The sequence below is a fragment of the Nuphar pumila genome, chromosome 8 (genome assembly GCF_984573655.1).
Source record: "Nuphar pumila chromosome 8, dmNupPumi1.hap1.1, whole genome shotgun sequence".
Taxonomy (NCBI): Eukaryota; Viridiplantae; Streptophyta; class Magnoliopsida; order Nymphaeales; family Nymphaeaceae; genus Nuphar; species Nuphar pumila.
The window spans coordinates 23,268,098-23,295,988 of record NC_143256.1 but is presented as its reverse complement, the minus strand read 5'-3'; the positions used below and the strand labels follow the sequence as shown (position 1 = coordinate 23,295,988).

Here is a 27,891-nt window from a genome sequence, read left to right as displayed (position 1 = left end):
TCTCTCTCTGAGGTGAAGCATAATGCTGATGCTAGCGACCGCAGCAGTGGAGGTGATGATAGCAAGCACATGACAATCTGGTTTAGCAGCAGATGCTAGAGGACCAAACGGTTAGATACGAAGGTGGTGGTGGATCATATGGATGATGATTAAAGACAATGTCTTGGATGTAAAAGTACTAACGTATAACCACAGGTGATTGTGATGGTGATGATAAATAGAAATGACAAATCACGGTGTCACTGTAAACATCCAAAACCAGCAAACCAGAGGGTAACAAACAAATCTACAACAATCGAGAAGCCTTAAAATTTATTTTTTCCCATATTCACTGATGCAATATTAAAATGCACCAAATGACCACACGAACATTTAAACCGGATGCATTATGAGAAGCAGAGCAGCCGCCAATGAATACACCAGTTAACAACGTTTGCCTGGTCTTGTTTCAAACATCAGCCCCCTGACGGCAGTGCATGTGTAACTTCAAGTGAGTATTTTGCTTCAGTCAGTGATTGTCCTTGTTGATTTTCACCATCAACCAACTAGACCTACACTGCCCAAGCACATCACATGTCCAAGATTACAAAAACAAGCAGCACACACAACTTTTTTTTAATAGTAATGAAGGAAACCATACATGGCGGTTGAGGATGGATTCATGGGCAATGGCCCCTCAGGGACCTTAACCATCCTTTCATTAAACCATCCCTGATAGATGTTAAACCTCCAGGTGTCCCACCCTGCTCACTGGGAGCATCTTTCATTTGCTTTAGCAAGCGATGCACACCCCGCATATTGAACTCATGATGTGCTACAACTAGGAGGGCCTTAAGCAGACCCACCTAGCCAAGTGCGTGGAGCCCTCATGGGGACCACAAGCAACTTAATATAGTGAATACAAGTCAGATGAAAAGGGAGCATTCATAATCTTGTAGAAGAACGTGCCTTTGCATGTGCATGAGAGAGAGAGAGAGAGAGAGAGAGAGAGAGAGATGCCGTGTTGGTGAATGAAGGTTGAGCAGCAGATGCGAGTATGGACCAGTAGGATGCACACAAACCGAGTTTGGGCTGGCTCGGCTCGGCTCGGCAAGAAGAAGTGGCTGATCAAGCTCGGCTCGAGCTCGAGACGAACTTGAACAGCCTATGTCTGGGTTCGGCTTGAGCTGAACACATTTATAAACAAATTTTAAAGTTTTTTTTCAAAATCTGTATCAAAATTTCTTTTTGAAAGAACCGTATATGGTGGAATTTGAACCCAGGTCACTTTTCAAAGAGTCAAAAATACTTACCCACTAAGCAACCAAATATACATATATAAATTTTAATTTCTTTATATAACTATGTGAACCGAGCCTAACAGAGCTGGACTATCTGTTCAAGCTCGGTTTGTTTACGTGTATCGAGCCTAAACCTTCGTTCAAGTTTGGCTCATTTATTTTTCAAACGAGCTTGAGCCGAGATTAAACGGGTCGAGCCCAAGCTAGCTCGGCTTGTTGTGCATGCCTATGGACCAGTACAAACCATATAGGTTTTTGATATTTCATTGCATGTTTCATATATCAAAGTATCAATCTTTACAAATATGATTTCTACAGTTTATTTAGTAGAAAACATAAATTAAATTAGATATCTCTTATGTTTAAATAAGCTTAAAGAACCTAATAATCAATGGCATGTATCGCACCAAAACATTGCAATAACAAAAACTTTTTTTTTTATCCAAAAGATGTCTTCTAGTAAATAAGTAATAAAACATCTGTGAATTCAGATCAAGTTAAAAGGTCTGCAGCTATGACTTTTTGAAGTGGTTTATACCAGTGCATGCTCAAATTCAGCAGGTCAAACCAATTATGTTTTTCAAAATGGAGAAATTTTGAAATATCATGGTAGTTTGCATTTAACATGGTTTTCTGTATGAATCATGAAAATATAGTAATATTTAGAAAAACCCAATATCTGAATATGAGAAAGGGATAGAGAGAGTACCAATCAAGAAGGCTTAGTCTTGCGACCTGTTTGAGATATACGCTTTAGGTCTTGGACACTTTTCCGCATCTCTCTGAAAATACCGAATAAATTAGCAAACAAATATATATATATATATATATATATATATATAGAGAGAGAGAGAGAGAGAGGATCGTGGTAGAGTTCCACCTTCGGTACAGATAGAAAATAATATAGAATATGGTTATCAGCATCAGACTCAATATTGAAAAAGCCAAGTAGACCACACTTGTTCGCCTCTGCACGTAAAAAGATGGTCTTACAACATTTGATAGCTACTGAGTCAAAGCACACATGCAATGCATCCATAAGATTCATCTATAACAGAATATCCACAGAATATCAGATGGTTAAAAAGCTGTTACCCTGCTCCCTCTAGAGAAAGGTTTCCGTTGCCTGGTGCATGTGTGAGCATCACAGAATTGCCGTAGAAAAAATTCTGCACGTAGTGCAGTTATAAGTAAAAAGTGGAAACAATCACTCAAAACAAGCATATAGCAACTCAGTGAAGTACCATGAAGCCGACTTGCTGAGCGATCCTCACTTACAGGAAAACAGTTATTAGCTAGGCTCTGCAATATGGGATAAAAGGTTAATAGCACAGTAATGTTGCTTCCCATAAATGAAAAAAGTGTAGCTCAAAACCTCACAAAGATGCCGTTTTTTTGCAGCAGCAGCAGGATTACATTTAGTCTTTTGTAGCTTGGACTCACCCACCAGGTCACAGTGCAGTGCCCCACATAAATCTGCCAAGCAACGACCCTGGCTCTGAATTTTGAAGAGCAATCACTTTTAATTGTTTATAAGGACCATTCCCACCACAAAAGTAGTATTAAATGAAAGTTTAGAGAAATAATATGTCAATCAGTACTCTCAAGTTCTGGTCGATTGTCATATTGACATAAAGTCAAAATATTTAGCATCAGCACATACTTCTCTTGTAACTAAAGTAAAAGCAGATCAACAACTCCCATCCCATCCCGCTGCTCCCATGAAAAGAAACGATCAAGTAGCTTAATAAATTGTTTCCAAAAAGCACGAGGTTTATCTCCACAGGATATAATGCACTAGAAAATATTGTACTTAATGGTGACTTTGCTTTTTAGAAACTGAATTCCTGCAGTATAAAAGGCGACTAACAATAAGTTGTCAATCATGATAAGATATCTGCACGTTTATTATTCAATTGAGTTGTAGTCATCAAGTGATGGTTCATAAAATATTGTAAGATCAACATCAGATTAGTATCCTTGTAAAGTGCTTACAACTTCACAGAATACGGCAAAACAAAATTATGAAATGAGCCACATCGTTTGGTGCTCTAAGCTACCTGAACATGAATACATCTTAGTCATTCCAAGATATGCTTTCAACTTTTGAGAAGTAGATGTATGAATAATGAATCCATACAAGTGCATGCACACAAGCACACACAGTTCAAAAAATCACAGCCACAAATATCATTGAGGGTGTGTTTGATTACCTCGGATATCTGAGGAAAACTGAGGTTTAGTGGATCGAGGCATGGGTCCGACACAGAGTTACCGGAAGCGCCTAGGCAAAAGGGGAAGCGCGCTTCGGAAGCGCAAAACGTCGCGCTTCCGAAGCGTGAGGGGAAGCGTCCCCCTTTTTTGGGAAGCGCGCTTCCCTTTTATGGGAAGCGCGTCCCCCTTTTATGGGAAACGTGCTTCCCATAAATGGGAAGCGCGCTTCCCCCACGCTTCCCCCTCGCTTCCCCATTTTTTTCAATTTTTTTCGCTTCCCCTCGCTTCCGGTTCGCTTCCTAGGTCGCTTCCAGTTCGCTTCCTAGGTCGTTTCCGAGACGGTTCAGAATTTTCTTCTAAGTGGTCCCACGCTTCCCCCGCTTCCTAAATTTTTGAAAGTGCCTCGCTTCCCGCTCCCGCTTCCCGCTCCCGCTTCCTCGACTGGTAACTCTGGTCCGACACCTTGATCCAACCTCCTTACAAATGGAGGATCTAAAAACCGATATTTTGAGATGCTCAATTTAGGCCAAACCACACCCCCTCCCAAAACCAAGGTTTTCAAGTCCGATGGGGGAGGATCTGACTAGAGAACTTCGGATTAGAGACCCAAGGATCTCTACAATAACTTTCTTGGGAAATTTTCTTTTTTAAAAAGTGTTTTTTCTAGGGAAAATCTCGGATGCTTTAAATAATTTAAAAATGCCAAAAAAATAAAAAGAATAAGAAATGATATGTTTTATCAGTAAACATAAAAGAAACAATTACAAAAAAAAACTTTTTAAAATAAAATAAACAGAAAATCAGGAAACTATATATTTTTTAAGAATATAAAGTAAAAGTTATTATTGCGATAATTTTGTTATAGCTCATAGCTTGAAAATATCGCAACACATATCCTTTAATATCGGCTGAGCTGTATTTATCATAAATATGACAATATTCTTGATGAAATTTGTGGCTATGCAAAAAACAATTGCAGGACAAAAATTTATACCCATATAAGTGGCCACAGCTCCCATGACCCATGTCAACCAGAGAAAAACCTTTTTGTTTTGACCCTCTTCTCAAAAGATAACTTTTCCATAACCTTTTGGTTAGAGGAAGACATGTGCAGAAGCACCATTGAAGTCAATTCCTACACAGGAATGCAAATGGATCGGATCTAGGATGGTGTTTTGGATCTGGTCGGATCCGACACACCCATGTATTTAGCTGTTCTGAATCCGAACCAATTGCATCCCTATTCCTAGATGGGCACACAAAGACCCTGACTCAGTTCTAGCTTAATCCAACCTATGATATCTAAGCATTAGAAGCTTTGGTTATTAACTTTACTTCTGGTAACCATGTGATCTGTTCAAGAGAATAAAAAATGATAAGTTATTGAAGGAGTAGGAGTTGTAACAACTAAAGGGATATTCAACGGCCAATTGTGAGACCCAATTCTGGCAAGTGTTTACCAGCTTCCCAAAGGCTTAAGAAATATATGGGGTTCATGTCTTCTGAAGAGCTTTTTGTGTTCTTTAGAAGGAAGAGAAAGTAATGAATAATAGAAAAAGACTGGAAATGACTTGTTTTTCTTGGGTAATCCAAGGAACACCCCCTCCCTAAAAAAAAAAAATCACCAACCGCACATTGGCTGGTCACCAGTTAGTAAAACCCTTGAGGCCCCGCCCACCGGGGAGTACGCCCAACTTTGTCCTTGCGGCAAAGGAATGACTTGTTGAATTCTTAAGGCAAGATGTTCTATGTGGGAAGAACCATACACTTACAATCTTGATAATATAGTTGTATGCAAAAAAAGGAAAAAGAAAAAGAAAAATCAAGATTGTATAAAATTGAATTAAATGAATTCAATTTGAAAAAGATTTGCACCCACATGCATAATTGACCCAAAGACTTGCATAAAGTTATGAATGCAAGTGATAAAAATATATACAAATTTTTAATTAAGGCTAACTTGGAACACATGCAAGTTGTGCTAAGATAAACATTTTATCCCCTTGTACTTACGTGAAACAATCTTTTAAACTTGCACGTGCAAATTATAATAAAAATAAGTTTTTTACTATGACTTGCTTGGTGCAGGTTCTAAAATTCACCCTTACTTGCACAATCTTGCAAGTTGTGGTAAACATTAAAAGCTTGTGTTTTAATCATGACTTGTACTATGCAAGTTTCAAGTCTCACATTAGCTTGCACGACGTGCAAGTTGGGGTAAAAAAAGAAAATAATTTTAACTGAACACTATGCAAGTTGGGTAAAAAATAAAAGGGTATTTTTTTACCGTGCTTGAATTACAAGGAAATTAACTTGCATGTTCTATGCAGTGCAAGCCCCAAAACTACTCATCACCCACCCATGTTCAAGCAGATTCCAAGATACATGGAGTATGAAAATTTTCTTTTTTGGGGGGTGGGTGGGTGGGTGGGTACATGGTCACATCATAGCCCTCCAACCAAATTAGCACCATGATGGAAGTTATTCCATCATAGGGTGCTAAACTTAGGGAATAAGCCTCCTACAACTGTATAAATATAGAAGCTACAGAATCATCAAATCAAGTGCAAAGTAAAGGAAGAAGTGGAGAATCTACTCAAGTGGTGTTTGTGCAGGGAGTTGAAGATACAAGTATTCAACCTATCCTCTTGCCTTCTTCTTGTCCCCTTCTCTCTCTCTCTCTCTCTCTCTCTCTCTCTCTCTCTATGTCTCTTCCTTTTCTTCTTCCTATGTAAGTTCAAGCTCTCTAAGAATCGGAGACCATTGTAAAGACGAGTGTTCCATAAATCAAAGTTCAAGTTTTCCCACATCTCTTTCTTTGTGTGTAAAAAAAAAATCAACAATAGTGCAGAAGAATATACAACATTCTTCATGCTTAGATTCAATTATCTACAAAACAACCACCTGCCATGTTCTCCCATAATATCTGCATTAGAGAATCAATTTGAGAATTCCTAGGCCAAAAATAAAAGCTATATGTTGCCTTGAAAGTTTGATCTATTTTGAGCTAAGCTCTACTAATCATAAGTTTCCAAAGTCTGGTAACCTTCAAGACCATTAGAGGCTAGGTTCTCCATTACCGAAAAGGAAAAAAGAAAGGGAAATGATGCACATGGTCTTGGCGAAGGTCAAGCAGCCACGATTCAAGGAAGACAACAAGAACAAAAAATATGCAATAGGATTAATGAAGAAAAGGACTCAACGATTATAGATATTCTTAGGTTAGAAGATAAAGCTTACTTCAAGAATCAAATGAATATAAAGGAGTTATGGAATAATTTGAAGAATCTACATGATGGTAGCACTCTTTCATATATATCCCATTTCTCTAAAAATAATTCTGTACAAAGTAAAAATTGAAAGAAGTAGCTCAATTACAAAATGACTAAATGCATTTGATATGAGTTAAAATTCATATAAAAATACTAAAATTTTCTTTTGTTGATGCCAGCAATTTGGGCAATTATAAATCAAATGGTAGGACCGTTGTTACCATAAATATGGTCATGGGTGCATTGCTTATTAATGAACCTGAGGAAGAACCAGCCAGAGATCAAGTGATGCCTTGATGATAGAGTCCAATCCAATAAAATAAAAAAGGGACAAGATCTAAGTTGAAAGGGGAAAAAGATTTAAGTGCATGAATCATAAGATCAGACTTACTCACGTAGGAGATTCAATTTGTAAAACACCAAAATAAGAAACTAAAACTCAAATTCCATGTTTAGACAGTGCTTCTCAATATAAATGAAAAAGCTTCCTTGACAATAGTTATCTGTTTGATACATGGATTTAAAGTTTTTACTTCATTCCACATGAGACTTTACATATACTTATATGTGGCAATCAGAGCAATGAACTTTATTGAGATGGGTCACGCTAATATGCGTAAAATAGTAGGAGTTAAGTTAGTCTTCAACACTATGCATGATTTCATTACATGTAGTACTACTATTGTCTTACACAATTAGACTGATACAGAGATTTTCTATCAGTTAGAAACTTGATGAAGATGGTCATAAAAAAGAAATCCAGCAAAATGGTTTAAAGAATCATGGTGTTAGCAAAAAGAATCACATTGAAGAACCACTATCAACTTATTGGATACCTTAATTTGGAAAGGCATCTTTGCAGATATTGTCATATGAGTTCATTCCAATTTAGTTCATTCTAATATTTTAAAATCTCATGCAAAGCATTTTTCTTAATATTTACCTTTGTTTACCAATGATTTCTCTAGAAAATAATGGTTGCACATGCTTAAGGATATCTGATACTCTAGTTCTTGGATACATAATGAATATCCCTGTTCTCTGCATATGGCCCTTTTATCTCAAAGTCACTTACAGTGTATGCTATAATGACTGCTTCATGTACATATGAAATCATTATAATTTTCCAAGATATCATTATATGCAAAATCTACTTGATACTCATTCAATTTATCCATTATGTAACAATTCCAGTATCACGAATTGCACATATCCATTTTTGCTAAAATTTTTTTTTTTGGGTGCAGCCTCTAGGTTTAGTTTTCTTCTTTCACTTGGTTTGAAGTAGTTATACATGTGTCTGTTAAAATATATATATATATATATATATATATATATATATATACATATACTTATATATATATATACATTCGTATATATATAAGTATATATATACATATTCTTTTTAGTGAAATACCCGATAGGGGTATTCTTGTAAAACTGCAAATGTACTTTTTATTTTTTTACTTTTTCTTTTTTCTTTTTCCTTTTTTACCTTTTTCTTTTTTTCATTTTTACTTTTGTTTGAACCACAAGGGGCCCCACTCTTGTAGTCGTTGGGGCCCCAACGGTCAGATTTCTGACAGTTGGGGGCTCCCAACGACTACAAGGGAGCCCCCTTGTGGTCCCTTCTTAGTGCCCTCCTCCTCTATAAATAGAGGAGGTGCTCCTCTCTTGTAAGCATGGGTTTTTACACCCTTCTCTCCCTTTCTTCAATAAATCCAACTTATGACTTTAAGTCATTTTCTATATTTGAGAGTTTTGTGTGTGCACATTTGGTGTTTGTGTTCTTGGCTCTAGTAGTCACTCTTAAAGAGTGACTTTTTGCTCTATTGGTGCTTCCGCCTTTTTTCATTTCATGGTATCAGAGCGAGGTTGGTTATTGGGCTTTTCCTTTGTCATCTTCGAACGCGTGCCTCTCAAAGTTTTGAAGAAAGGAAGTATATTTGGTGCTGATGGAACGTGACTCTAAAGTGGAGCTTTCTTTCAAGCTAAATGGGTCCAACTACCTCATGTGGGCCTCCGCTATGGAAAATCATCTAAGAGGTAAGAAACTTTGGGGCTTTGTTATGGGAACTACTCCCGAACCCTCTCTTGTTCTTACCAAAATTGAAAATGAATTCGAAAAAGCTTTAGATGGCAATGAGCGCATCAAAGCCATTAATGAACATCAATCCAAATTTGAGGATTGGGAAGGTAACCATGCCAAAATTTTGGCATGGTTTATGAACTATGTCACAGGGACTCGGCAAAACAGATGCCGCACCCGCGTCGACGCGACGCGGGATCGCGTGCGGCACCGGGTGCGGTCAACGCACCCAGGGTCATTTTTGTCCACAATTTTGGGCAAAAAAAAAATTCCCCCCGATGAAAAGGAGGAGGATTAGGGCAAATTTTTTTTTTTGCCCTAATCTCTCCTCTCTCTCCCCCTGAGCTCGAGCTCTCCCATCGCCGCCCCCAGCTCCTCCTCCCAGGCTCCTCCTCTCGGCTCATCCTCTCGGCTCCTCCTCTCCTTTCGCAGGTATGTCTCTCACTCTCTTCTTGGGTCGGCTGGGGAGGGGTCGAGCACCCCCCCCCCCTCTCTCGATCTCTTGTTGGGTCGGCAGGGGAGGGGCTGAGCCTCCCCTGCTCCCTCGTTTTTCGGCACAGGAGGGGCCGAGCCCCTCCCCCATCTAGCTCTTTTTTTGGGTCGACAGGGGAGGGGCCGAGCCCCTCCCTTTTATGTTTTTCTTTTTTGGGTCGACAGGGGAGGGACCGAGCCCCTCCCCTTTATGTTTTTCTTTTTTGGGACGACAGGGGAGGGGCCGAGCCCCTCCCCTTTATGTTTTTCGTTTTTGGGTCGACAGGGGAGGGGCCGAGCCCCTCCCCTTTATGTTTTTCTTTTCTTTGGGTCGACAAGGGAGGGGCCGAGCCCCTCCCCTTTATGTTTTTCTTTTTTGGGTCGACAGGAGATGGGCCGAGCCCCTCCCCTATATGTTTTTCGTTTTTGGGTCGACAGGGGAGGGGCCGAGCCCCTCCCCCATCTGTTTTTTTTTTTGGGTCGACAGGGGAGGGGCCGAGCCCCTCCCCCATCTGTTTGTTTTTTTCTTTGGGTCGACAGGGGAGGGGCCGAGCCCCTCCCCCATCTATTTTTTTTTGGGTCGACAGGGGAGGGGCCGAGCCCCATCTGTTTTTTTTCTTTGGGTCGACAGGGGGCACCTCCCCCATCTGTTTTTTTTTTTTGGGGTCGATAGGGGAGGGGCCGAGCCCCCCTCGCTCTCGCTCTCTTGTTGGGTTGGCAGGGGAGGGGCTGAGGCCCCCCTTCTCCCTGTGTTTTCGAATTGATTTGAAAATTGTAATGTATTTTTTTTTTGTGTTTTCAGAATAAAAATGACGGATAAAGGGAAAGGACTTGCGTCATCCTCATCCCAACATGTGAGTTCTGCTGCTAGTTTTGCTGATAGTTGCAGTGGGATTGATGATGTGGGGCCACTATGGATACATGTAGATAAACTTGCAAAAACTGGAGAAGGAGGTGGTGGAAACAAAAGATTTTGATGCAAGCTCTGCGAAAAAGATTTTGTTGAGTCTTACACAAGAGTGAAGGCTCATTTGTTGAAGATACCAGGACATGGCATTTCAGCTTGCAGAAAAGTTGATGAGGCAATGCGAAGACAATACAAGAAAATACAAGAAGAATATGAGAAGAGAAAGGCAATGGCCGATTCTTCTGCAGTCAGTGTGCCATTTGCAAGCCACCAAGAAGATGCTGAAAAAAAAGAAAAGTCAATCTAGGAGGTAGAGGAACGATACAAGCAGCATTTAATACATATGGAAGAGAAGAATTGGATAGAAAAGTTGGGAGGTATTTTTATTCTGGTTCACTCCCATTTAATGCGGCTAGAAATCCTTATTGGAAGGATTTAGTAACATCCTTGGCAAATTGTAATTTGAGTGGTTATGTGCCTCCAAGTTCAGAAAAAATACGAACCACACTTCTTGCAGAAGAGAAGGCAAACGTGGAGAGGTTGCTAGAAATTAAAAAATATTCATGGGAGCAAAATGGAGTTTCCATTGTGTCTGATGGATGGACAGGTATTCAAAGGCGTCCATTAATCAATTTCATTGCTTGTTCGCTTAGTGGCCCAATATTCTTGAAAGCAGTTGATGCATCTGGGAATATAAAAATGCAGAGTATTTGAAGGGATTGTTTATAGAAGTGATAAAAGAAGTGGGTGATCAGAAAGTGGTACAAATCATTACAAACAATGCTCCGGTTTGTAAAAGTGCAGCGTTGAGTTTGGAGAGTGAGTACCCTCATATTTTTTGGACTCCCTGTGTAGCACACAGCTTAAATCTAGCCCTAAAGAGCATATACAACCCCAAAGAAGAAGAAAATTCACAAGCATATGCTTTATGTTCATGGATTGAAGATTTAAAAAGAAATGTCAAAAGCATTAGGAATTTTGTTGTTAACCACCATCGTGCTAATGCTATATTTAATAGGCATTCTGATTTGAAATTGTTGAAGGTCGCTGAAACACGTTTTGCGTCCATCATTGTGATGATGAAGAAGATTAAAAGAGTGAAGAATGCTTTGATTAACATGGTGACTGATGAAAATTGAACATTCTATCGTGTTGATGATGATATGAAGGCTCAAGAAATTAAGAAATTCATTCTTGATGATGAGTTTTGGGACAAAGTGGTATACTTCCTTCAATTTACGCAACCTATTTGGAAAATATTAAGAGAAGTTGATAAAGATGAGCCCATGCTTTACAGAGTTTATGAAATGTGGGATAATATGATTGAAAAAATGCAAACTATAGTTTTCATGCATGAAGAAAAAAATCCTGCATTGGATGATTCAGATTTTTTTAATCATATTCATTCAATTTTAGTCAGAAGATGGGATAAGAGCAACACTCCTTTGCATTGCATGGCACATTCTCTTAATCCAAAATATTATGCAAATAAGTGGCGGGCTGGTGGTATTGGTCGTGTCCCTCTAAATTTAGACCCAGAGCTATCAAGACATAGAAATATGTGTATGACAAGACTTTTTCCAGAAGCATATCTTCTACATCAAGTCACACAAGAGTTTGGAAAATTTTCATCTTCGAGATTATATGCACCGACATTATTCGTGAGAGAAGAAGATAATATAGATCTTATCACATGATGGTCAACATTTGGATCAGAAACACCTCTTCTGCAACGTCTTGCATTAAGATTGCTATCGCAGCTTGCTAGTTCATCTTGTTGTGAAAGAAATTGGAGCACATATTCTCAAATCCACAACATGAAGAGAAATAAACTCACCAGCAAGCGTGCAGAGGATTTAGTATATGTTCATTCAAATCTTCGATTACTTTCGCGAAGCAATGATGAATACAGGTACTAATTTGCTCTCTTAGTTATTTGATTATTTCTTAGTTTTCATTTAAATATACTTGTATTGTATTTATTCATTTTCAAATTGGGTTTATAATGCAGACAAGGAACATCCAAGGATATACTTTGGTATGCAATTTAGTTCTTTTATGCAATACTTATTTGATTGATATTTAGGTCGATTTATGTAATTGCTTTACTTATTTGATTGATAATTTGATATTTAGGTTGATATACTGCATGCATGATGAATCATATTATGAGTTTATGACAATGTTTACTGTTAAATGTTAAACTGTTAAAACTTCAAAATTATATATATATATATATATAAATTTTTTTTCATATTTTTGCCCATGCCGCACCCCCGCACCCGGGTTTTTTGGAAGTGCCGAATCCCCGCACCCGCACCCGCACCCGCTCCCGCACCCGCACCCATGTGACATAGTTTATGAACAATGTAGACCTTAAAAATTGTGCTAATATTGCCAAATTTAGAAGGGCCAATGAGGCTTGGTTTTTCCTTAAGGGTATGTATACCCAAAAGGATCTTGCTCGGCAATTTTTTTGTCAAGAAAAAATTTGTTCCACCAAACAAATGGATATGAGTGTCCGGGACTATTTTAGCTCTCTAACCCCTCTTTGGGATGAGCTTGCCCTTCTTGAGCCTAAATGGGTTGCTCCACAAGATATTGAACTAAGAAGGGAACAAATTGAAAAGGAGCACTTTTTTCAATTCCTTCATGGACTTCGCCCGAAATTTGAACAAGTGAGGGCATCTCTTCTCCATAGAAGCAAAGCCCTACCTATTGAAGATGCCCTTGCCGAGATATGTCAAGAAGAAACTCGACTTGGCTTGAGCATTAGGAGTGATGAAGTTTTGGCCGTTAATAGGCCCGGATCGAATGTTAAAGCATATAGACCTCCCCACTTTAACAAAAATAGCAATGGGCCTAGAAAGGGAATTATATGCCACTATTGTAATGAACCGGGGCACATTAGACCGGTTTGTCCAAAGCTTAAAGGAAAGGTTGTCGCGGTTGGAGAAAGTTCTCCAAAGAAAGAAGAAAGTACCAAAGAAGGAGATATCAAAGAAACTCTTAATCATATCTCCGAAGTTCTCCAACACCTTCTCAAGTCTTCTCCTTCAACATCCGGAGCCGCCATCGCCTACTCTTCATCACCTCCAGGTATGTGGATACTAGACTCTGGTGCTTCTTTTCATATGACATCTCATAAAAACTCTCTTTCAAATGTTTTTCCAAACCCATGTCCTCCTATGTTTCAACGGCCGATGAAACGTCATTAAAAATTGAAAGTATTGGAACACTTGACTTCAAAAATTCTCAAAACTTTTTCGTTCCTAAAGTAAGAGTCGTTCCAAAAATTAATTTAAATCTCTTTTCCGTTTCCCAAATCACCGACCATGGATGCCGAGTCTTTTTCTCACCTAAAGATTGCACCGTGCAGGATCTCTAGTCAGGGAAGCTGATTGGGCAAGGCCATAGAAGGGGTGATCTCTATTTTATGGACTTTTTGACGCTTCCATCTAAATCTTCTTGCAATCTTGTTAAAGACAAAAGTATTGGAATTTGGCATGAGAGACTTGGTCATCCACATTTTGTAAAAATGTCTCTTTTCCCTTTTTTGAACAATACTTGTAAAGACAATCACATGACTTGTAAAGATTGCATTTTTGGGAAATCTAAAGCTACTCTGTTTCCTCAAAGAAGTTACTTTACCACTCGGCCATTTGAACTTGTTCATTCCGATGTGTGGGGACCCTCTCCAATTTTGTCTAAAGGATGTTTTTCGTATTATGTGGTCTTTATTGATGACTTCACTAGATTTACGTGGATATACTTCCTAAGTCGCAAATCCGAAGTCTTCTCCTTCTTTAAAGAATTTCATGCAATGGTTAAAAATCAATTTTTGGGAAATCTATCTATTCTTAGGTCCGATTCGGGAGGTGAATATATGTCTAATGATTTTCAAAGTTACTTAAAAGAAAATGAAATTTGTCATCAACGTTCTTGTCCCAACACTCCGCAACAAAATGGTCTTGCGGAAAGAAAGCATAGGCACATAATAGAAACTACAAGAACATTATTGATTTAAAAAAATATCCCAAAATCCTTTTGGGCCGAAGCGGTTCTAACCTAACATATCTCATCAATAGAATCCCTTCATCCTCTTTGAAAAATCTTTCTCCATTTGAAAAACTTTACAATATGTCTCCCGATTATAAAAGATTAAGAATGTTTGGATGTAAATGCTTTGTTTTAACTCGCAAAAATGATAAACTTTCTCCTAGGGCTATTGAATGTATTTTCTTGGGATATGGCGAAAAACAAAAAGGATATCGATGTTTTGACATACTTAAGAATAAACTTTATATCTCAAAAGATGTCACATTCCTCGAAGAAGAAAATGGTTTTTCGCATCAACCAAATGAAAATATTGACTATTCCTTTTTATTTGACTTGTTACCTCAAGAAAACATCATAGATGATCATGTTGATCCTAGTGAACCTCTTAATGAAGATCTTGTTGAACATCCAAATAATGATCAAAAACTTAGAAGAAAATACTTCAAGACAAATACAAGTCTACTCTAGAAGAAATGAAAGAAATCCTCCTTGTGCCCTTGAAAGATTTTCTCAAAGTGAGTCGATAGAAGAAACCTCTCAAAGAAGATCAAATCGCATTCCCAAGATACCAAATAGATTTGTTTCTTATGACTCTTTTTCTCCTAATTATCGAGCATGTCTTCTTGCTCTTCACTCCTTTCATGAACCATCTCATTACAATGATGCTAAACAATATGCTCATTGGAATGAAGCTATGGAACTTGAACTTAATGCCCTTAAAAGGGCGCAAACTTGGGAAATCATTGATCCTCCCAATGGCAAGAAACCCATTGGATGTAGATGAGTGTTTAAAGTAAAAACTAAGAGTGATGGTTCATTAGAAAGATATAAGGCTAGGTTGGTAGCCAAAGGATATGCCCAAGAGTATGGGGTAGACTATTATGAAACTTTTGCCCCAGTTGCTCGAATGACTAGTGTTCGAGCCCTTATTGCTATAGCTTCTGTTAAAAAATGGCCAATCTTTTAACTTGATGTTAAAAATGTCTTCTTAAATGGTAATTTAAATGAAGAAGTTTATATGGAACCACCTCCAGGTATGAATTTAAATGGAAAAGTTTTAAAATTAAAAAAGGCTTTATATGGTCTTAAGCAAGCTCCTAAAGCTTGGTATGACAGGTTTAGTAATGTATTAATCAATTTAGGTTTTTCTTCTTGCTATACTGACACTGCTCTTTTTGTTAAAAGGACAGGTGACTCCATTATTATGCTTCTGCTGTATGTTGATGATATGATCATCACTGGGAATGACAAAAAGGGAGTAAATGATGTTAAGTTTATGCTAAAAGATACTTTTGATATGTCTGACCTTGGTTATTTGAGATATTTTTTAGGAATTGAAGTGGCTTATTCCGCACGAGGATACATCTTATCTCAAATGAAGTTAGCTGCAGAAATTTGTACCAAGTCAGGAATATCTGATGAAAAGAAAGTTGAGACTCCCGAAGTTATCAATGCGAAACTAAGACTTGAAGATGGTGTTCTTCTTGAAGATCCAACTCCCTACCGTCAATTAATTGGATCCCTCACCTATTTATCCATCACCCGTCCTGACATAGCTCATGCGGTTCATGCAGCAAGCCAGTTTCAGCACGCACCTACCACGGTTCATATGGCGGCCGTAATGAGAATTGTGCGATATATCAAGAATACCATCTCCAAGGGACTCTTCTTATCCTCTTCCTCATCTCTTGAATTGACTGCTTTTACTGATGCTGACTGGAGAGGAAATCCCAATGATCGTATCTCAATTACGGGTCTTTGTATTTTTTTATGTGAATCTCTCATCTCGTGGATCCATCATTCAAAAGTATGGAGAAATTGATGGAGATGTAAATCATAGGATAAAGGTTGGGTGGATGAAATGGAAAAGTGCTACTGGAGTGTTGTGCGATCGTAGAATGCCATTGCGGTTGAAGGGAAAGTTTTATAGGACGACTATTAGACCCGCTTTACTTTATGGTACGGAATGTTGGGCTGCCAAGAGACATCATATTCAAAAAATGAGTGTAGCTGAGATGCGGATGCTTAGATGGATGTGTGGAAATACAATAAAAGATAAGATTCGGAACGAAGAGATACGTAAGAAGGTAGGTGTTGCACCCATTGAAAATAAGATGCGAGAGAATCGTTTACGGTGGTTTGGACATATTCGGCGAAGGCCTAATGATGCTCCAGTTAGAAGGTTGGAGAAATGGGAAAATATATTAGTTAAAAGAGGTCGGGGTAGGCCTAGGAAGACTTGGATGGAGATGATAGGAAAGGATATGAATGCTTTGAACCTCACCGAGGACATGGCGTTGGATAGAAATGATTGGAGGAAAAGGATTCATGTGGAAGACCCAAAATGAATTTCTTTTTTGGTTCATATCGCTGACCCCAATTGTTTTGGGATGAAGGCGTAGTTGTTGTAATCTCTCATCTCGTGGAGATGCAAAAAGCAGCAGAAGGTCTCCTTATCATCTACTGAAGCTGAATATCGGGCTATGGCGATGACAACTATGGAAATCGTATGGCTCAGAAGTCTCCTTGCTGACATGGGTGTCCTCATTTCCACTCCTACCAAGCTCTGCTGTGATAACAAAAGTGCGATATACATTGCCAGCAATCACACCTTTCATGAGCGAACAAAGCATATCGAAATGTATTGCCATTATGTTCGAGACGCATACCTCAAAGGGACTATCTCATTACCATATGTTACTTCAGAGTATCAACTAGCTGACTTCTTCACCAAAGCGCTCCCAACTCCACGATTTATGTTTCTCCTTAGCAAACTTTCGGTCTTCTCCCCGTAAAGTTTGAGGGGGCGTGTTAATATATATATATATATATATATATATATACATATACTTATATATATATACATTCGTATATATATAAGTATATATATATACATATATGTATATATATACATATTCTTTTTAGTGAAATACCCGATAGGGGTATTCTTGTAAAACTGCAAATGTACTTTTTATTTTTTTACTTTTTCTTTTTTCTTTTTCCTTTTTTACCTTTTTCTTTTTTTCATTTTTACTTTTGTTTGAACCACAAGGGGCCCCACTCTTGTAGTCGTTGGGGCCCCAACGGTCAGATTTCTGACCGTTGGGGGCTCCCAACGACTACAAGGGAGCCCCCTTGTGGTCCCTTCTTAGTGCCCTCCTCCTCTATAAATAGAGGAGGTGCTCCTCTCTTGTAAGCATGGGTTTTTACACCCTTCTCTCCCTTTCTTCAATAAATCCAACTTATGACTTTAAGTCATTTTCTATATTTGAGAGTTTTGTGTGTGCACATTTGGTGTTTGTGTTCTTGGCTCTAGTAGTCACTCTTAAAGAGTGGCTTTTTGCTCTATTGGTGCTTCTGCCTTTTTTCATTTCAGTGTCTGATGTACATTCTAACACTCCCCCTCAAATTCTCTATATGACAAAGGTTTTAAGTTTCTGCTCCTATTAAAAAGTGTATTACATATGCCACATTTGCAAATTATTCTAAGGATTTTTTTATTTTTATAAATCCATGGAGGCTATGGCATAGGAGAAAGAAACGAAAGTGGAGAAAGGATTTTAGATTTTGGTTTGTCCTATGATATGATCTTAGCAAACACTTGGTTTAGGAAGAGGAAGTCTCACCTATTAACATTTAAAAGTGGGGTTAATACGAGTCAGATAGATTTTTTCCTACTTAGAAAGAGAGATAGGAGTTGTTGCATCGATTGTAAGGTTATACCGGGAGAAAGTGTAGCTACACAACATAGAGTCTTAATTTTAGATCTTAGAATTAGAAAATGCCGCAAAAGGGATAGACATAGGATAAATCCTAGAATTAAGTGGTGGACACTGAAATGAGATAAACAATGAATGTTTGTAGAGCAGGTAGTTAAGGAAGCTGATTGGTGTCTCGAGGAGGATTCAGAATCAATGTGGAATAAGATAGCGGGTGGCACGAGAAAGGTGGCTAAGGAGATATTGGGTGAGTCTAAAGGCGGTGCACCGCTAGGTAAGGATCAGTGTTGTGAAAAGCGTTGAGGCATAGCGAGGCGCTCCACCAAAATCTGAGGCGAGGCGTAAGCCTCAAAGCGCAAAGCGTAAGCCTCAAAAAAAAATTTTAAACTTAAAAAAACTACAAAAATTATTTCAAATTATAAATAAATAAGAAATGCTTTATTGATGAAGCACCAACCAACACGAAATAAAAATTCTCAAATAAATACGGAAAAATATGAGATTAACATGTAAAAGTAACATTAATGTAAGTAATGAAAATGTATTTAATTCTAATATCTTTCATGTAGAAAAGCGCCACTGACTGGCCTGAAGTAAGGTCATTCAAAATGTGGCCACTGAACCACCAACTCAATAAGGGTGTACCCACAAACGAAAGAGTTTGAGATGGGAGTTTGTAAAATTTTTGAAACATAGCACATGAGAACAATTTTTTTGACTTTTTAATCAATACACAAGAATAATTTTATGATATTTTACTGCATCTTTTATACATTTCTATTGAAATAATTCAAAATATATATTAAAAGCTACTTTTTGTATTCTTACGCAGAGAAACCGTCCCCAAACTTTTGCTCCCCAACATTTCCTATGGAAAAAAAAGATTAGTGCAACTTTACCATCCAGCTATCTCATTCACCCCGCTGTTAGGGATTGTAAGCGAACAGAGCAGCTCACTGCTCGGCTCAGTTGGCTCGCACAAAGCTCATTCAGACTTGAGCTCAGTGAGCTGAGCAATAAGCAAAAAGCAGTTCGTGCAATATAAGTGAAACGAGCACGATTAGGTTTATCATATGCCAACAAACATAAGAGTAAATGAACTGGTTATGCAGATATGATAAAAACAATGAGGTCACTAGTTCATTTTTGTTGTGGCTTCTTGTAAAAAAAAAACTATTTCTGCTTAACGAGCCAACTCAGTTTTGGCTAACTCAAGCTTGTGCAAGCTCATGTTCAGCTAGGCTGTAATCAAACCGAGCCCGAACAAGCCTTTCAGTTTGGTTCGTTTACCCACTGCTCTTCTCTATAAACATTGGTACAACGCCACTGACTAACCTTGGTCTCAAGGTCTACGAAGGGGGTCGGGCCTGCCGAAATAAGTCGCACGACAGGGGTCGTGCCCCTGCCTGCTACAGATTCAAGAGAGGGAGGCAGACACGAAGGAAAAATAATGAAGGGGGTCGGGTTACCTGGGGTATGGCTGCTTCCGGCGTCACATCTGCTTTCGGTGTCGCAGCAGCTTCCGGCGTCGCAGCGGCTTCCGGCGAGAAGGAGGAGGCCGATAAGGGAGAGACGCTAGAGAGGGACTGCGAGAGACTGTGAGAGAGAAGAAGAGGGGCTGTGAGAAAGAAAGAGAGGGAGAGATTGTGAGAGACGAGAAAGAGAGGGGTTGCGAGACATTAGGGCCCCTGACCCTCGTTAGGGTCGGGGGCAAGAATTTAATTATGGTCAAATGAGGACTTTGACACTCATTTGACCATAATCACGAGGCGTGAGTGCCTCGCCTCGAGGCGTACGCCTCTAAGTATTTGCGCTTCAAGCCTGCGCCTCAAGGCACAAAGGCCCTCGCCTTGAGGCGAGGCGCGCTTTTTGCGCCTTGAGGCGCGTTTTTAATAACACTGGTAAAGATACATCATGGTGGAACGAGGATGTCAAATTAGCTATTAAGGTTAAAAGAGTGTATTATAGAAATCTAAGTAAGAGTCGTGATAATGAGAATTTGGAGAAGTATAAGATAGCAAAGAAGGAAGCTAAAAAAATAGTTCAAAACGCAAGGGATAAGGTATATAAGGAGGTTTATGACAAGTTGGATACCAAAGAGGGCAAGAAGAATATTTATAGGCTTGCAAAGATGAGAGATAGGAAATCGAGGGATCTGGGTATGGTTAGATGTACCAAAGATGAAATGCAAAAGGTTTTAGTCAAAGATGAGGAGATTAAGGAGAGATGGAAAGATTATTTTGATAAGCTATTTAATGGAAGTCATGCTCAGGATCTTGGAGACTTCTTCATTCCTTTTCATGAGATGAATTGTGATTTCATGCGCAAGATTCAAAAGAAAGAAATTGTAGAGGTTTTAAAGAAAATGAAATCAAGAAGGGCAGTTGGCCCAGATGGTATACCTATCGAGGCTTGAAAATGCTTGGGTGAGAAAGGTTTAGAATGGTTGACAAATCTTTTTAACAAGATTTGGCGGACAAATAAGATGCCTAATGAGTGGAGGAAGAGTACTTTGATGCCTCTATATAAGAATAAGGGGGATATACAAGATTGCACAAACTATCGTGGTATAAAACTCATGAGTCATACTATGAAACTTTTGGGAGAGAGTGATTGAGTATAGGTTGACGAAGATTGTCATGATATCGAAGAATCAATTTAGTTTTATGCCTGGAAGACCAACTATGAAAGCTATACATCTTCATAGACAACTTATTGAGAGATATAGAGAGAAGAACAAAGATTTGCATATGGTTTTTATTGATTTAGAGAAGGCGTACGATATATGAACTCCGCCTGTGTAGTTATACACTGCCGGTCCCAAGCCCGGATAAAGGAGGAGGGTTGCGGTAGGCCTGTGACAGCCAGCATAAAAACTTTGTCATATCCTATGAAAATGAACCAATATGAGAATTTCGTTGGGGCGTTCCCTACTGAGCGACACGCTGTACTCTCTAGGCCCGGAGGCAGTGATAAATGTGCAAGGGTTGCTAGGTCGTCGCCCAGAAGCGACGCGTCACACCGACGCCCGGGTGTGGTGTCAAATAGGCAAGGGTTCCCTCACTTTGTTGGACGGGTGGGGGTAAAGAAGTTAGTCCAAGACCATAAAATTAGGTTAGCCACTTGGAACATAGGGTCTTTAACTGGTAAGTTGGTAGAGTTAGTAGATGTTATGTGTAGGAGAAAGATTGATATTTTATGTCTTCAAGAGACCAAATGGGTAGGTGAGAAAGCTAAAGTGATAGAACCTTGGGGATATAAGATTTGGTATACAGGAATAAATAGGAATAGGAATGGAGTAGGGATTGTTATGAGTCGTCAGTTTATAGATAATGTAGTTGAGGTCCGTAGGAAGGCGGTGCACCACTAGGTAAGGATACATCATGGTGGAACGAGGATGTCAAATTAGCTATTAAGGTTAAAAGAGAGTGTTATAGAAATCTAAGTAAGAGTCGTGATAATGAGAATTTGGAGAAGTATATGATAGCAAAGAAGGAAGCTAAAAAAGTTGTTCGAAACGCGAGGGCTAAGGTATATAAGGAGGTTTATGACAAGTTGGATACCAAAGAAGGCGAGAAGGATATTTATAGGCTTGCAAAGATGAGAGATAGGAAATCGAAGGATTTGGGTATGGTTAGATGTATCAAAGATGAAACGAAAAGGGTTTTAGTCAAAGATGAGGAGATTAAGGAGAGATGGAAAGATTATTTTGATAAGCTATTTAATGATAGTCATGCTCAAGATCTTGGAGACTTCTCCATTCCTTTTCATGAGATAAATCGTGACTTCATGCGCAAGATTCAAAAGAAAGAAATTGCAGAGGCTTTGAAGAAAATGAAATCAAGAAGGGCAGTTGGCCCAGATGGTATACCTATCGAGGCTTGGAAATGCTTGGGAGAGAAAGGTTTAGAATGGTTGACAAATCTTTTTAACTTGATTTGGCGAACAAATAAGATGCCTAATGAGTGGAGGAAGAGTACTTTGGTGCCTTTATATAAGAATAAGGGTGATATACAAGATTGCACAAACTATCGTGGTATAAAACTCATGAGTCATACTATGAAACTTTGGGAGAGGGTGATTGAGTCTAGGTTGAGGAAGGTTGTCATGATATCGGAGAATCAATTTGGTTTTATGCCTGGAAGATCAACTATGGAAGCTATACATCTTCTTAGACAACTTATTGAAAGATATAGAGAGAGGAACAAAGATTTGCATATGGTTTTTATTGATTTAGAGAAGGCATACGATAGAGTACCTAGGGACGTTCTCTGGTGGACAATGATGAAGAAAGGTGTTTCTCTCAAGTACATTAGTATAATTAAAGATATGTATGAAGGAGTAGTAACCAATGTCCGCACTTGTGGAGGGGTGACAACCAATTTTCCGATAACGGTTGGGTTACATCAAGGATCTGCTTTAAGCCCTTTCCTATTTGCGATAGTGATGGATGAGCTTACGAGATCAATTCAAGAAAATGTACCGTGGTGTATGTTGTTTGCTGATGATATTGTTTTGATTGATGAGTCTAGAGCTGGGGTTAATGCTAAGTTAGAATTATGGAGACAGACATTGGAAGCTAGAGGTTTTAAGTTGAGTAAGAGTAAGACTGAATATATGGAATGTCGGTTTAGTAAGCAACGAAGTAGTGATGGGAGTGTAGTGAAGCTTGGTGAACAAGATATACCGGTGAATGATTATTTCAAATATTTGGGATCCATCATTCAAAAGTATGGAGAAATTGATGGAGATGTAAATCATAGGATAAAGGTTGGGTGGATGAAATGGAAAAGTGCTACTGGAGTGCTGTGCGATCGTAGAATGCCATTGCGGTTGAAGGGAAAGTTTTATAGGACGACTGTTAGACCCGCTTTACTATATGGTACGGAATGTTGGGCTGCCAAGAGACATCATATTCAAAAAATGAGTGTAGCTGAGATGCGGATGCTTAGATGGATGTGTGGAAATACAATAAAAGATAAGATTCGGAACGAAGAGATACGTAAGAAGGTAGGTGTTGCACCCATTGAAAATAAGATGCGAGAGAATCGTTTACGGTGGTTTGGACATATTCGGCGAAGGCCTAATGATGCTCCAGTTAGAAGGTTGGAGAAATGGGAAAATATATTAGTTAAAAGAGGTCGGGGTAGGCCTAGGAAGACTTGGATGGAGATGATAGGAAAGGATATGAATGCTTTGAACCTCACCGAGGACATGGCGTTGGATAGAAATGATTGGAGGAAAAGGATTCATGTGGAAGACCCAAAATGAATTTCTTTTTGGTTCATATCGCTGACCCCAATTGTTTTGGGATGAAGGCGTAGTTGTTGTTGTTGTAGAGAAGGCGTACGATAGAGTACCTAGGGATGTTCTCTGGTGGACAATGATGAAGAAAGGTGTCTCTCAAGTACATTAGTATAATTAAAGATATGTACGAAGGATTAGTAACCAATGTCCGCACTTGTGGAGGGCTGACAACCAATTTTCCTATAATGGTTGAGTTATATCAAGGATCTGCATTAAGCTCTTTCCTATTTGCTATAGTGATGGATGAGCTTACGAGATCAATTCAAGAAAATGTGTCTGTTGATGATATTGTTTTGATTGATGAGTCTAGAGTTGGGGTTAATGCTAAGTTAGAATTATGGAGACAGACATTGGAAGCAAGAGGTTTTAAGTTGAGTAAGAGTAAGACATAATATATAGAATGTCGGTTTAGTAAGCAACGTAGTGATGGGAGTGTAGTGAAGCTTGGTGAGCAATAAATATCGGTGGATGACTGTTTCAAATATTTGGGATCTATCATTCAAAAGTATGGAGAAATTGATGGAGATGTAAATCATAGGATGAAGGTTGGGTGGATGAAATGGAAAAGTGCAACTGGAGTGTTGTGCGATCGTAGAATGCCATTGCGGTTGAAGAGAAAGTTTTATAGGACGACAATTAGGCCCGCTTTACTATATGGTACGGAATGTTGGGCTGCCAAGAGACATCATATTAAAAAAATGAGTATAGCTGAGATGCGTATGCTTAGATGGATGTGTGAAAATACAATAAAAGATAAGATTCGAAACGAGGAGATATGTAAGAAGGTAGGCGTTGCATCCATTAAAAATAAGATGAGAGAGAATCCTTTACGGTGGTTTGGACAAATTCGGCGAAGGCCTAATGATGCTCCAGTTAGAAGGATGGAGAAATGGGAAAATATATTAGTTAAAAGAGGTCGGGGTAGGCCTAAGAAGACTTGGATGGAGATGATAGGAAAGGATATGAATGCTTTGAACCTCACCGAGAACATGGCATTGGATAGAAATGATTGGAGGAAAAGGATTCATGTGGAAGACCCAGAATGATTTTCTTTTTTGGTTCATATCGCCCACCCCAATTGTTTTGGGATGAAGGCGTAGTTGTTGTTGTTGTTGTATGTTATAACAACCTAACTTTCCAATATGTAAATCTATGAAGGATGTTTGGTCTTAGGGTTCTTTTTCATAGGGTGCAGCCTTTTCACTCAGCATAAGATAGTATAAACCACAGGAACTGTATAACCTCCAAAAAAGAGGCTACAACCTCATAAGTAAATATCTGATGTCATCATGTGCAAACCTGAGATGAAGAGATTGAGCCAAACTGTAGTACGTTTTCATCCTATCTACCAAGATTGGTGTTTTCTATATTCTATCTATCTAGCATCATAGATGGCAAAGAAAAGGGAAAAGGCATGTAGGACATATAGAACTGGTGAATCAAAAACTGCATATTGGCATATTTGGATCAAGAGAATTTGAAATAAATTTAAGTCTCATATCAAGCAGACATGCCTCCTCAAGGGTGTGAAATAGAAATCGATTTAAAGTGGCATTTCTGTAATTTGTGTAATTTCTATTGCATTTTGCATATATTTCCTATATTTGCAATTTACAGCATGTAGCAGGGATATAATCATATGCCCCTTGAAGTTGAATGTCTCAAGATGAATGAGGTTGTGACTTTCACAAACCAAGGTGAGATTTATCTTCTTTTCCCTCTTCTTTCTTTTCTTTCCTGTTTATTGCTCTGCAGCATGTACAACATAATAACACAAAATTCTTGCAATTGAGAAAACATTTTTGACATTATATTAGAGTGGGAGATTCTTAAAGCAAGGTACTAGCAAAACAAAATCTTCTTTCCTCAATAATCACATTTTCCACATTTCTTTTGTTTTTCTTGTTTTTAAACTTTTTCTTTCATCTTTTGAATTTTCTTTCTACCTCTTCATTTTCTTTTCCTTCTTACTCTCCTCTTCATTGTCTTCTTTAACTTACTTTAATAATTATTTTTTTTAAACTCTGCAAGCAATTCTTGGTCATCATCATATCTAAATCCGAACTTGTTCCAGATCGGATCATAGTACCATTCTCCAAAGAAGAGAGAGAGAGAGAGAGAGAGAGAGAGAGAGAGAGAGAGAGAGAGAGTATACATAATTCAGCATATTGAAGTATCTGTTATCACTCATAGCTCACAAAAGGAAAGCCTTCAGTTTTATCAGTTTCTACCATGTGATGAACACGTTCAATAAATTTTTTTTAAATAAGCAACAAAATCATGAATAGCAAAAGAAGGATGAAGTAGCAAAGGCACATACATCATTCAGCAGATTGAAGTGCCTGTTATCAAAATGCAGGTCAAGGTATCCTTCTGTAAGAAATCTTTTCTTACAGTAACCACAACGCCACTCATTTACATCAACATGAACTTTATGTTGCTCCTGATCTCTGAACATGTCATTGTCAGGATGAAGCCTGCAATTAGTTGATATATGGTACTTCTCTTGCTCCACAAAGGGCATCAAATACTGAACCAACCAAATATACAGTTTTAGACATTTAACTAATGACGAGGATTTATCACCAGTAGACTTTCCAATGGATCAAAATTCAAAACCAACTCTAATATATGTACAACAAACAGAGAGCACCTCATCAATTATGTTCCTTGCAGCCCTGCTCCTTTCTCTAGAGCAATGTACTTCATGGTGCTGTACAGTCTCTTGATTAAGTGGTCTGAAAAAAAATCCATTTGGAACTTTCATACACCAAATAGGTAGAACCAAGTTTAAGTCAAATTAGTAATACAAAAAAATTAATTATATTAATATCGATCTCTTTCACATGAATCATGCAATAATACCAAGGGTTCTGGTGACCACCATACCTGGCAATGGTAGTTTCACTCTCCTGATAAATACAGAACCAATAAAAAACAAAAATATTAGGATCTTCGGACGAGAAGGATATACAATCCCAAATATCAAGCTACATCTGAAAATCGGCCGCAAAATAAAAAACGAAAATTTTAATGAAGCTAGTGCACCAGTGAAACCAATTAACATCACGGGCATGAAGTTTTTTTTTAGGATTTCCAGCAACGCCATCTTTCTCGATTTAGTTATTCCAAAAACCACAAGCACAAAATCGAATGTACAAAAAACGAAATCTCCCAAGGTTCAAGGTGAGAAGAGGAATCGAAATTTTGTCACTCCATGCAACCCATACAAATAGCACCGCTTCAAATGTTTGAAATTCAGTGATAAAGAAGAAAACCCACTTGAAAATCTTCCATGGACAAGCTGAAACCAGTTTCGTTTCATAGGTATCCCTCATATTTGATGGGCATACAGAGAAACAAATAGGAGACCCAAGAATTCCAGAGCTCAATAGGATCAACCACAATCATAAACACTACCAACTATCAAGAAACAGAAGCGATGATGAAAAAGATACCTGGTGATCGTGGGAATGGAAAGATTGTCCTTCCCCAAAAGATTTATCAAGAAGAACAAGAAGGAAGAAGATCGATGTTTGGAACATCCCCATGTTCCAAAATAAATGTGGGGTGAAAGGGCCTCAAAGCCAAGCCCCTCTTGTATATCAGTGCTGCTCTGATCAATGCACAAGGCCCAACAAATCTTCCCTACTAGAACTGGGGAGGGCGAGGCTCGCAAGATCTTGGCAGTCTTTTAGGAAGGCCGAGTTGGTTCTGTCAACGGGTCGGACCCCCGACGGGTCCAGGTACGCCATGGTACGGATCCTTAGATCCGGGTAGTGTAGGCATTTTTACCAAACTCTACCTATGACATTACTTTCGATATGGAGATGGATTTAGATTTGAATAAAAAAAGCCATGAAGGCTCATGATCGAATCCCGCTGGTGCATGAGGGGTCCCCTTGAGCATGTAAGACTGGATAGTCGTGTCCTCAACCGAGAGTTTTACCGTGCAGAATGGCAGGCCCATTAAGTGACCTGGTTTTCGTTGAGGGTTTTCCTTGGTTATAAAAAACAAAAAGAGAAAAGCCACTAAAATAACTAGTATAATACAATTTTTACTGGTATTGCTTACTTGAAGAAAAGATACTTTTAGTCCTAGCCATAGATCTATAGTTGTCAAATAGAAGTATATGTACGAATACAATTATAGAGATATTAGTATGGGCTTAAAAAGTTTTAAGTACATGTTTATTTGAAATAGAGTGATGCATTATGTTAAAGAGGAGAGAGAAAAAAAGTGTTCCTTCTAAAATTAGGGTTCAAGAAGAATAAAAATGAATTAATTCACTAATTTTATTTATAATTAATCCAGAATAATAACACATATTTATACAATCTACATCACAAAAGAAGTACAAATAGAAAATGAGTTCTTTCAGTCCCTGTCAGACTGGGTCCCTTAAGGGAATCTAAAACCAAAATAGCTTCATGGAATCGGATTTTGAACTGTTCATAACAGAATCAAGTCATACACAATTCAATGCAAATAATGACAAGTTTCATGGATTTGAACCTAAGTTCAAAATAATAATAACACTCAACCCAACAATCACAACCTTCTATTAATAAC

At 38.5% G+C, this 27,891-nt stretch overlaps 1 protein-coding gene across 3 annotated transcripts; it reads right to left on the bottom strand.

Annotated features, from left to right (window-relative positions):
- Positions 1-174: 174 nt before the first annotated feature.
- LOC149829796 (uncharacterized) lies at positions 175-26,987 on the bottom strand. Of its 3 annotated transcripts, none has more exons than XM_090016092.1 (10): positions 26,777-26,987; positions 26,208-26,230; positions 25,972-26,056; positions 25,639-25,848; positions 2,656-2,778; positions 2,525-2,582; positions 2,376-2,449; positions 2,161-2,249; positions 1,990-2,062; positions 175-556 (listed from the first exon to the last, which is right to left on the bottom strand). In XM_090016092.1, exons 1-9 carry the CDS (start codon positions 26,867-26,869, stop codon positions 1,993-1,995), a joined length of 825 nt encoding a protein of 274 aa, XP_089872218.1. In that variant the 5' UTR covers positions 26,870-26,987; the 3' UTR covers positions 175-556; positions 1,990-1,992. The 3 variants fall into 3 exon arrangements, with proteins under 3 accessions (XP_089872218.1, XP_089872219.1, XP_089872220.1); XM_090016093.1 differs by having other exon boundaries at positions 175-551; XM_090016094.1 differs by lacking the exon at positions 2,161-2,249 and having other exon boundaries at positions 26,777-26,986.
- Between the last annotated feature and the right edge of the window lie 904 nt (positions 26,988-27,891).